Genomic DNA, 12,063 nt, shown 5'->3' with positions numbered 1-12,063 from the left:
CATGTGGTTTGTGTAAGAGGTTGCAAAGACTTGCTCTTCTTAATCACATCCTTCTTCTGCCACTTGAGGTTTAGCTCTAGGCTGCTGAGGCTGGTTTTGCTTTTGCTTGGCCTCTTTTTGCACCCTTTCTCAACATGGCCTATCTGCTTGTAGATCTTACACTGCACATCAGGTTTGAACCAGTAGTTTGCTTCTAGATGATTGAGCCTTTTACAGTGTGGGCAAGGTGGATATTTTCTTCTCACTCCATCTCTTCTAGGCTTATCTAACCAAGTCTTCTTCCCTTTATAGCCAGAGGAGCTTGAGGTTGGTCTGCTCTTGGCCTGGAAGGCACCTTCTTGATACTCTTCCTTTCTGCTAGCTCTGCTTTACTCCTGAGCATAAAGAGCATTGATCATCTCAGTCAAAGTGATGCTTGATAGATCTCTTGAGTTTTTAATGGAAGAGATTTTGGCTTCATATCTTTCAGGTAAGGTTGCAATAACCTTTTCAACTATTCTTGCTTCACTGAACTGGTCCCGAAGAAATCTGATGATGTTCACAACAGGCATGATCTTGCCTGAGTATTGCTTTACTGTTTCTTCTTCCTTCATCTTCAAATTTTCAAAGTCCCTTCTTAAATTCAAGAGTTTTTGCTGTCTCGTTCTTTCAGTCCCTTGAAACTCCTCCTCAAGCTTATCCCAGGCCTATTTTGGAGACTCACAAGCCATGATCCATGAAAAGATCAGGTCTGACACAATGTTTTGGATGCATGACATTTCTTTGTATCTCTTGGCACTATTATCAAAATGCTACTTGATCTGAGCCATAGTGGGGTTGGCTCTCAAAAGTGGTGGTTCAATATACGAGTTGACAACCTCTCACAAGTCAAATACCTGCAGGTAGGTCTTCATTTTCACTATCTAAATGTGGTAGCCTTAACCATTGAACACTGGTGGTGGACTTGGAGAGAAACTCAATGGAGACATGATTTTGAAGATTGAAAAAATGACAGGTCCACTAAGAAATGAGCTCTTGATACCAATTGTTAGAACTAAGAGAACATAAGGAGAAATTTGACAGAAACTTGAGCTAGAAGGCTCGATGTCTTGTTGAGAAAAACATTCAATATCAGCTTAAGAACTTGAGTAAAAACTAGAGAATTAAGAAGAATTTCTAATAGATTTCATTACAAAAGATTTGAGGCATAAAGCCATTACATATACCAGTTAATAAGCTGCTCAAGATAAGCAAATGTCACCTAAACATTTACCTAACACCACTAAGTAACCTAGTAATTGATAAATATAACTTGCACACATAGTAAAGTTGATTTATCAATCCATCAGCACCTAGTTACATCAAATATCTTACCAACTTAGTTCAAATCTAACTAAGTAACAAAATATTTCCTCGAAGTAACAAATCAGCAACATAGGCTTTAGTTGCAGCATACATGGCTTGAGCTGCATGGTCTACTCCTTGTGCTACTTCTTGTCCTGCATGGAAGCCAACTTCAACAAAAGCCATGAAAAAGAAAATCTGCTAGGCCTTAAAGAACATGAAGCATATACAGAATAAACTCAATATTCTTGGTGATAATGGAGCTGTGATTAGTGGCTTAAGAGATTTAGAAGCAGTTACCATCAGCGTGCTAGAATCTGTATTGTCCTTTATTTCAAGGCCAGTGGCAGAATCAAAATCGAGCCATTGGTCGCTGGTTTCGAAGCTAATGTACCAGAAGAAAGTAATGTGCGAGGAAGAACAGAAAGTAAATAAATTTTTGAGTGCTGAAGCTACAGTCCGTTCCTGCATCAAATCCGAAAACATGAAGCATGTCGAGAACATGCAAAAGTAGCTTCAAAGCTCAGAGTTGAGCATCCAAGATCTCGAAGAAGGCCTTGAAACCCTCTCTAGTGTATGATAAAAACTAGAGTTACTGTTCTTAATATCATCAGATGTTAAATATTGGCATCGCAGTTGTACATATGTACTGTAATTTTACAGAGGTTATACAATAAAGAAGAAATACAAAGATTATACTATCTTATTTTTCAAAATTCTACCTCTTGTGAAATTATTTAGTTATATTTCCAAAATGGTTGCAGTAATTTTTTACTTCAGACATATTCAACCATGAACAAGAAAAAACTTTAAAAATACTTTTATCCAGCACATCCTAATATCCAAAACTTACACCCGAATCCCGATAACTTAGACCTACCTTTAATTTTCCCCAAGTTGAATTATAGAGCCTCATCATCACAACTGGTATCTTGGAATATCTCATGAAACATTTCTGTTAATATGTCAGCTGCCAAGATTCATCTTGTCCCACTGACGACAATGGAAGACTTGCTAAAAATTAAAAATCCATGCCCGTCAGTTTATCACATGGAAAATGGCAATGAAAAGATGCTTGTTCCCTTTCTGATTAGGGAGTAGCAAATAGTATGCTCGTTCCGCAAGGGCCTGAAAGTGAAGTACGATATGCCTTCATCCAAATGATGAATTAATGGCGTACAGAATTCATGAGAGCTACTCCCTTAGCTCCGCAACCTCTACCCCTGATCGTGCCTCCTACAACACCCCATTTTCCTCAAAATACAGTAAGTGTTCATCGACCTCTGATTGATAAGATTTGAAAGTGTGGGGATTAAGAATTCACAGGTTAGAAGGATGATGATCCGATCCAGCTGAAACTGAATACTGGTTGGAAAATACTTGGTGAGTTTTCGATGAAATGATGTGCTCACCCGAGGATAGTTAAAGATGTGCCATATCACTACTAAGACAAGAAGCTTACAAGTGGCGGACTACTTTGATATCAGTCGTTCCAAAAGATCGGGTGAATTGAGATTTCTTTGTATATGAATTCAGAAAGAGATATATCAGGTGGCGATACCTTAAAAAGAAAAAAAATGGAGAATTTTTAGAATTGAAGGAAGGGAGCATGTATGTGGCAAAGTATGATTGGAAGTTCATCCGACTTAGTAAGTACGGCTGAGAGATTATGCCAACAGAAGGTGAAATGTGCACCCTTTTCGAGTGGGGCCTGAACAAAGATATCTGAATGTTAGTGGGAGAACTTGAATTGAAAATGTTTGTGGTTTTATCTGAAAGAGCGCATAAGATGGAAGACATGTGCAACAAAAAGAAACAAGCCAAATCGAAGCTCCAATATTCCAATAAACGGAGTATGACCAGATCGTTTCGAGTTCCTCCATCGAAAAGGTTAAAAGATGTTCATAGTCATTTTTCATTTCCGTTAAGGTTTTTGAGGGGCCGAGAACATTTAAATTATTCGACAGCCTTGTGAACGAGAAAACCCTGACTCTAATTAACACTATAAATCGCACAGACCATTTAAATTACATAGCTAGTTCCCATGACATCATCCAATTGCACACCGAATCAAATCATGCCGATTTGTTCTTCAATAAAATAAAATGACAATTACGGATCAAGTTATATTTAACAACTGTGTATTGTTCAAAGCATCGAACAAGGAGTCTTTCTCGAAATGAAGCCAAAAGCGATGCTAAGAGACAATTTTATCTTTCTTCTAATTTAGAGAAAAAAAGTGAATATCAAGGCAAATGTTGGTGTCTAACTCAGCAACAAGGTTTTAAAAACAATCAAAATCGATTGTTGAAGTGTTTGAAAGATTAAAACAGCAGCAAAAAATAAGGAAATTTGAATGAACAAAGTGATTTCTTCATTACCCGAATAAGTACATGGTTACAAACATAAATAGATCAAAATACATAGAAATAAAACAAAGCTTGCTTGTGCAAGTGTCTAAAATGTTTACATCAACTTAATGATAACCTAAAAAAGACTACAAAATCAGCTAAGCACACAATTAATCTTAGCTGACCAAAGCATAAAATGATTACAGCATTAACTATCAAAAGTCAACAAAATAAAATATGCTACTGTCGAATTACACCATGGACACTAGCATGCATCTACTGCATTCTTGGTTCTTTTCATGCAACGTCCACGTTGCATGGTTTCTTGCATGTAGCTGCTGATGTTTCCACTTTTAAACACTCCTCCTTGTCTACAACACAGCAAACCCTGATCTTATCCTTCAAATATTCAAATCTTGAACTAGCTAATGGTTTTGTCAACAGATCAGCAAGTTGATCTTTCGAGCAGCAGTGAACCAAGCTAACTTCCTTGGACATTTCAGCCTCCCTCACAAAGTGATATTTAATTTTGAAATGCTTGGTTTTTCCATGAAAGACCGGATTTTTAGCAATAGCAACAGCAGATTGATTGTCAACTTTAATCACTGTTGCTTCCTGTTGATCAACATTCAAATCACACAACATTTTTCTAAGCCAAATGGCTTGATTCACAGCAGAAGCAGCAGTAATATACTCAGCTTCAGTAGTGGATTGAGCCACTGTCTGTTGCTTCTTCGAGCTCCAGCAAAAAACACCTGAACCAAGAGTGAAGAAATAACCTGATGTACTCTTCATATCATCAACTGAGCCAGCCTAGTCACTGTCTGAATATGCCACCAGCTTCAGCCCTTCAGCTCTTCAGCTCTTTCAAACTTCATTCCACAGGTCAAAGTCCCTTTGACATACCTTAGAACTCTTTTTGCTGCTTTAAAATGAGCAATAGTGTAGCAGTGCATGAATCTCGATAGAAGACCAACAGCATGAATGATGTCTAGCCTAGTAGCAGTCAAGTAGAGCAGACAACCAACTAGGCTTCTGTAATTCTTTTCATCCACTCGATCTTCATTACCATTGCTTGAGAGTTTTTCTCCTAGTGCTACAGGAGTGCTAGCAGGTTTGCAATTTGTCATGCAGAACTTGCTCAAAACCTTTGATGCAAAAGCCTTCTGGCTTATGAAGATGCTTTGCTCGTTCTGGTTCACTTCCATACCAAGGAAGTATGTCATCAAGCCAAGATCAGTCATCTCAAACACACTTTACATTTGCTTTTTAAAGGTCTCAATTGGCTCCTTTTTGCAACCAGTAGTCAACAGATCATCAACATACAATGACACGATCAGCAAAGTTTCATCACCCTCCTTCTTAACATAAAGAGTAGGCTCACTAGTGCTTTTTGTGAACCTGAGCCTTGTCAAGTAGGCATCTATGTGATAATACCAGGCCCTTGGAGCCTGTTTTAGGCCATACAGGGCCTTCTTGAGCTTGTACACCTTCTATTCCTCTCCATGAACCTCAAAGCCTTCAGGTTGTTTTATGAAGATTTCCTCCAAGAGAAATCCATTTAAAAATGCTGATTTGACATCCAGTTGATGCACTTGCCATTGTTTCTGAGCTGCTAAGGCAAATAACAGCCTTATAGTGTCCAACCTTGCAACAGGAGCAAAAGTTTCAAAGAAATCTACTCCTTGCTGCTGACTGTACCATTTCACTACTAGTCTGGCCTTATGTTTGTTCAGTGATCCATCTGCATTGTTCTTGATCCTGAACACCCATTTTACTCCAATGATTTTCCTATTTTCTAGCCTATCAACCAGCTCCCATGTTTCATTCTTTTGGATCATTCTAAGTTCAGCTTCTATAGCCTCTTGCCAGCATCTTTCTTTTGAGGCTTCTGCATAGCAGGATGGCTCAACCATGGTCACAGCACATCTTTCATAGATGTTTGCCAATGTTCTAGTGCCTCTGACAGGCATATCATCAAAATCATCCACAGCTTCTACTTCAAACTCAGCTTGCTGTAGATCAAGGTCCTGCAAGTCTTCTTCAACTAAGCTTACATCTGTCCCATTCCATTTCCAACAGCTTCTTTAATTGAACTTGACATCTCTGCTCACAATTACCTTTTTGGTAGATGGATCAAGGATCCTATAACCCGTTTTTACATTACTGTAGCCAACAAACACACCTAGCATGGACTTTTTCTCCAGCTTAGTTCTCTTCTCTGCTGGCACCAATGCATAACACAGGCATCCAAACACCTTCAAGTGTGACACAACTGGTTTCTGTCCAAACCATGCTTCAAAGGGTGTTTTACCCTTAACTGCTTTGGTTGGCAATCTATTCAGCAAGTAAACAGATGTGTTTACTGCTTCTGCCCAGAAGTTGTTAGGCATTTTGGCCTCAAACAGGAGGCATCTGGCCATATCAAGGACAATCTTGTTCCTCCTTTCACAAACACCATTTTGCTGTGGTGTGTAGATAGTAGTCAGTTGGTGTAGAATACCAGCTTCATCACAGATCTTCTGGAACCTTTGAGACACATATTCAGCTCCATTGTCTGACCTCAAGCTTTTAAGTTTGCTATTGGCTTGGTTTTCAGCCAAAGCTTTAAAATTACAAAAGAAGTCAGTAACATCAGACTTTTGTTCCAAAAAACTTACCCAACAAAATCTGGTGCAGTCATCAATGAACAGGGCAAAATACTTGCAGCCATTTAGTGAGCTGGTCTTCATTGGTCCACAAATGTCTGTGTGAACCAGTTGAAGTTTCTCTTGGGCTCTCCATGCCTTGTTGACTGGAAAAAGCAGTCTGGTCTGCTTGCCAAGCTGACAGACTTCATATACTTCTTTCTTTGGCTCGAACTTTGCCATTTCTTCAACCATATTATGTTTTTGCAATTGGCCGAGTGAGTTGTAGTTCATATGCCCCATTCGTTTGTGCCACAAACTTGCCTCATCAGCCTGAACTGCATAAGCTCTTGCTTGCAACTGATTCACATCTACATTGAAAGTTCTGTCTTGCATGGCTACTGCTGCTAACACTTGGTCAGTAGCATATTTGCTTATACAAGTTTTGCCTTCAAACAGGAGAGAATAACCCTTCTCCAGTAGCTGACCAACACTCAACAAATTCTGGTAAATGTCAGGTACATAAAGAACTTCAGAGATAGTTTTAATACCTGACTTGGTGCAAATCACTGTCTTGCCCTTGCCTTTGGCTTTGAGAAGCTCACCATTTCCAATTCTGTCATTGGACTCAAAACAGGTGTCAAGCTCCTTGAACATGGTTTTATCTGAGGCCATATGATGAGTGCATCCACTATCAATCAGCCAAATCTTGCTGACTTTTCTCGAGCTTGCAAAGCAGGAGGCTGTGAAGACATGTTCTTCCTGTGCCTCGATGTCCTCAGCTGCTTGAGCTTGATTCTGATGCTGAGACTGAGCTTTTGGTTTGTTTTTGCACACTTTCTCAATATGGCCAAGCTGTTTGCAGCCTCTACACTGAATATCAGGCCTGTACCAGCAATATTTCTCAAGGTGAGTTGTTCTTTTGCAATGAGCACACGGTGGAAATTTCTTTTTGGCAGCTTCCTTCTCCCCTCTTTCTTTCTTTTCTGACCAAGGCTTCTTGCCTTTGTGACTTGAGCTCGAGCTTGAGCTCTCTCTGCTCCTGTCTTGAAAGGCACCCTCAAAATACTCCTCCATTCTGTTTGCTCTTCTTTGCTCTTGTGCATAGAGAGCATTTATCAGCTCTGTCAAGGGAATGGTTGATAAGTCCCTCGAGTCCTCCAGGGAAGAGATTTTTTATTCATACTTCTCTGGTACGGTTGTTATGACTTTCTCAACTACCCTCTGATCACTAAAATCATCCCCAAGCAGTCTTATATTGTTGACAGTAGCCATAATTCTGTCAGCATACTGCTTGATGGTTTCTGAGTCTTTCATTATCAGATTCTCAAAATCCCTTCTCAAGTTGATCAGTTGTTGCTGTCTGGTCTTGTCTGAACCCTGAAACTCCTCCTTCAGTTTATCCCACGCCTCCTTTGGTGTGTCACAAGCCATTATCCTTGTGAAGATGACATCTGAAACTCTACTTTGAAGACATGACATAGCCTTGTACTTCTTTGCACAGTCTTCATTGTGCTGCCTCATTTGAGCTATCGTTGGATTAGCTCTCAAAGGTGGTGGTTCTGCATCATTTTGAACAACATTCCACAGGTCATGTGCCTGTAGATATGTTTTCATTTTTACAGCCCATATGTTGTAGCTTTCACCAGCAAACACAGGTGGGGGTGGTGGTGAAAAGCTCATCTTCACGCAGCTTCCAAACACTGAGCAACAAAGATAGCTCTTGTTTCTTTTCTTTCAAGCACTTAGCTTCAACAAACACAGCACACAATAAGAGGCCCTCAAAGACAACAGGCTCTCGATACCATTTGTTGGTTTTTAACTCAGCAACAAGGTTTTAAAAACAATCAAAATCGACTGTTGAAGTGTTTGAAAGATTAAAACAGCAGCAAAAAACAAGGAAATTTGAATAAACAAAGTGATTTCTTCATTACCCGAATAAGAACATGGTTACAAACATAAATAGATCAAAATACATAGAAATAAAACAAAGCTTGCTTGTGCAAGTGTCTAAAATATTTACATCAACTTAATGATAACCTAAAAAAGACTACAAAATTAGCTAAGCACACAATTAATCTTAGCTGACCAAAGCATAAAATGATTACAGCATTAACTATCAAAAGTCAACAAAATAAAACATGCTACTATCGAATTACACCATGGACACTAGCATGCATCTGCTGCATTCTTGGTTCTTTTCATGCAACGTCCACGTTGCATGGTTTCTTGCATGTAGCTGCTGATGTTGCCACCTTTAAACAGCAAACATGAGATGAATGCGGTTTCAAATCTCACAGTTCCAACACCAATTTTTTGTTAGCCTTAGGCTAGACTGAAATTTAACTAGACCTGATAAAATAGTAAGGAATGAAAAATACCACAAAAAAATTAATTAAAATGGGAAATAATGAATAAAGGTGGAGACGTTTGAAATTCCCAGTAATGGGACTTACATTTATATATAGAGAGTTGGTACTTGTATATATAAAATAGGCTCTAGCTGCAACATGCATGGCTTGAGCTGCATGGTCTACTCCTTGTGCTACTTCTTGTCCTGCATGGAAGCCAACTTCAACAAAAGCCATGAAAAATGAAATCCGCTAGGCCTTAAAGAACTTGAAGCATATATAGAATAAACTCAGTATTCTTGGCGATAATCGAGCTATGATTAGCGGCTTAAGAGATGTAGAAGCAGTTACCATCAGCGTGCTAGAATCTGTATTGTCCTTTATTTCAATGCCAGTGGCAGAATCAAAATCAAGCCGTTGATCGCTGGTTTCGAAGCTAATGTACCAGAAGAAAGTAATGTGTGAGGAAGAACGAAAGCAAATAAATTTTTGAGTTGTGAAGTCGCATTACATTCTCCTATCAAATCAAACCAAAACATGAAGCATGTCGAGATAGTGAAAAAGGAGCTTCAAAGCTCAGATTTAAGCGTCCAAGATCTTGAAGAAGGCCTTGAAACCCTCTCCAGCGTATGATCAAAACTAGAGTTACTGTTCTTAATATCATCAGATGTTAAATATTGGCATCGCAGTTCCGCAAGGCAAATAGTATGCTCGTTCCGCAAGGGCCTGAAAGTGAAGTGCGATATGCCTTCTTCCAAATGATGAATTAATGGTGTGCAGAATTCATGAGAGCTACTCCCTTGGCTCCGCAACCTCTACCCCTGATTGTGCCTCCTACAACACCCCATTTTCCTCAAAATATAGTAAGTTTTCATCGGCTTCTGATTGATAAGATTTGAAAGTGTGGGGATTAAGAATTCAAAGGTTAGAAGGATGATGATCCGATCCAGCTAGAACTGAATACTGGTTGGAAAATACTTGGCGAGTTTTCAATGAAATGATGTGCTCACCTGAGGATAGTTAAAGATGTGCCATATCACTACTAAGACAATAAGCTTACAAGTGGTGGACTACTTTGATATCAGTCGTTCCCAAAGATCGGGTGAATTGAGATTTCTTTGTATATGAATTCAGAAAGAGATATATCAGGTGGGGATACCTTAAAAAGAAAAAAAATGGAGAATTTTTAGAATTGAAGGAAGGGAGCATGTATGTGGCAAAGTATGAATGGAAATTCATCCGACTTAGTAAGTACGCCGAAGAGATTATGCCAACAGAAGGTGAAATGTGCACCCTTTTCGAGTGGGGTCTGAACAACGATATCCGAATGTTAGTGGGAGAACTTGAATTGAAAAAGTTTGTGGTTTTATCTGAAAGAGCATAGAAGGTGGAAGGCATGTGCAACAAAAAGAAACAAGCCAAATCGAAGCTCCAAGATTCCAATAAACGGAATATGACCAGATTGTTTCGAGCTCCTCCATCAAAAAGATTAAAAGATGTTCATAGTCCTTTTTCATTTCCGTCAAGGTTTTCGAGGGGCCGAGAACATTTAAATTATTCGACAACCTTGTGAACGAGATAATCAAGCACTTGAAGCATATATAGAATAAACTCAGTATTCTTGGCGATAATCGAGCTATGATTAGCGGCTTAAGAGATGTAGAAGCAGTTACCATCAGCGTGCTAGAATCTATATTGTCCTTTATTTCAATACCAGTGGCAGAATCAAAATCGAGCCGTTGATCATTTGGTCATTGGTTTCAAGCTAATGTACCGAAGAAAGTAATGTGCGAGGAAGAACAGAATGCAAATAAATTTTGAGTTGTGAAGCTACGATGCATTCTCAGTATCAAATCCGAAAACATGAAGCATGTCGAGATAGTGAAAAAGGAGCTTCAAAGCTCAGATTTGAGCATCCAAGATCTTGAAGAGGGCCTTGAAACCCTCTCCAGCGTATGATCAAAACTAGAGTTACTGTTCTTAATATCATCAGCTGTTAAATATTGGCATCGCAGTTCTGCAAGGCTGTTAAGTTTAGTTCCCATGCAAAGGTGGCCATGCACGACATGCAAAGGTGGTCATGCTCGAAGAAATAGCGACAAGCGATGGTGCCATTGTGTGCGAAAGAATGAAGTTTGAAGTCGCCAATCCACTTGCTTTTTTTAGTTCCATTTTGATTGTTTTGTAATCTAGTTCATGTTGAACTAAGTAGGTAAATGTTTTGATATTGATTGGTGAAAAGTCAACAATGCAAGTTGTACAAGCTAATCTTGTAAGTTTCAATGCAAATTAGTGGAGTTAGGTAGTTGATTAGGTGATTACTTGTTTGTTTTACTTGTTGGTGAAATATGTAATGGCTTAATGCCTTGTTTTGAGTTAATGAAAAATATCGCTCATTTTCATTCATTCCTTCTTCTCTCTTTTCATTATTCTCCTGCTAGTTTCATTTTACATTTTGCTTCGAGTTTGTTTCTTCAACAAGGCTCGAGGCTTGCTATTCAAGCAAGATACAAAATAGCTCGTTATTGTCTCTTTGTTCCAACAATTGGTATCTAGAGCTTCATTCTTAGTGGACTGTTGTATTAAACTAAGAAAGTGAATGTCTTCCTCAAGTTTTTCACCAAAGACCCCACCACCTTCAATGGAGATGGCTTCCACATATGGTGGTCAAGATGAAGACTTACCGGGCCTTTGATCGTGGGAAGTTGTTAACACAGATCTTGAGCCAAGACCACCGAGGCTAATCCCACATGAGCTCGAGATAAAGGCGACATCTTGATGAGAGGACCAAAAGGCATAAAGCCATGTCCTGCATCCGAGCTGTATCGATGTCATCTTCACGAATTATGGCTGTGAGACTCCAAAAGCAGGCTGGGATAAGCAAGGAGGAGTTTCAAGGCACCGAGAGAACAAGGCAACAACAACTATTAAATTTGAGAAGGATTTGAGAATCTAAAGATGAAGGAAGAAGAAACAGTGAAGCGAATCTGCATGTAATCATAGCGATGGTTAACGATATAAGGCTCCTTGGTGAGCACTTTGATGAGGCAAGAATTGTGGAAAAGGTCCTCTCCACTTTGCACGAGAGATATGAGGCCAAGATATCCTCCTTAGAGGACTCAAGAGACCTTGCTACCATCTCTTTGGTGAGCTAATCAACACTTTCTATGCTCGGGAACAAAGGAGAGCTAGCAGTGAAGATCACCAGAAGGTGCATTCAATGCCAAGGCGGAGAAGCCTCGAGCTTCAAAGGCGCAAGAGGCAAAGGCCTTGGAAAAACAGCCTAAGACGTCTCAAGCAAGGAGTAATGACCAGCCCTGCAGACATTGCAAGAGGCCAGTCATCCGAAGATGATCTTGGTTTAGGCGGATCACGATGCCAACACCGCAAGAAGAAGGGCCATGTTGAAAG

The 12,063-nt window shown here is 39.5% G+C and overlaps 2 protein-coding genes across 2 annotated transcripts; both read right to left on the bottom strand.

Annotated features, from left to right (window-relative positions):
- Positions 1-4,516: 4,516 nt before the first annotated feature.
- On the bottom strand, positions 4,517-4,918 carry LOC128035434 (uncharacterized mitochondrial protein AtMg00810-like). The gene has a single exon (XM_052625168.1). The coding sequence runs from the start codon at positions 4,916-4,918 to the stop codon at positions 4,517-4,519; it is 402 nt and encodes a 133-aa protein (XP_052481128.1).
- Positions 4,919-7,477: 2,559 nt separating this feature from the next.
- LOC128035433 (uncharacterized) lies at positions 7,478-7,984 on the bottom strand. Its single transcript, XM_052625167.1, has one exon. It carries the CDS (start codon positions 7,982-7,984, stop codon positions 7,478-7,480), a length of 507 nt encoding a protein of 168 aa, XP_052481127.1.
- Positions 7,985-12,063: the final 4,079 nt, after the last annotated feature.

Source organism: Gossypium raimondii, chromosome 12 (assembly GCF_025698545.1).
Source record: "Gossypium raimondii isolate GPD5lz chromosome 12, ASM2569854v1, whole genome shotgun sequence".
Taxonomy (NCBI): Eukaryota; Viridiplantae; Streptophyta; class Magnoliopsida; order Malvales; family Malvaceae; genus Gossypium; species Gossypium raimondii.
This window is presented reverse-complemented; position numbering and strand designations above follow the sequence as displayed.

What these genes read in the sequence shown, in the direction of transcription:
- LOC128035434 (XM_052625168.1), bottom strand. Translation starts at nt 4,918, where the DNA reads ATGACTGATCTTGGCTTGATGACATACTTCCTTGGTATGGAAGTGAAC.
- LOC128035433 (XM_052625167.1), bottom strand. Translation starts at nt 7,984, where the DNA reads ATGAGCTTTTCACCACCACCCCCACCTGTGTTTGCTGGTGAAAGCTAC.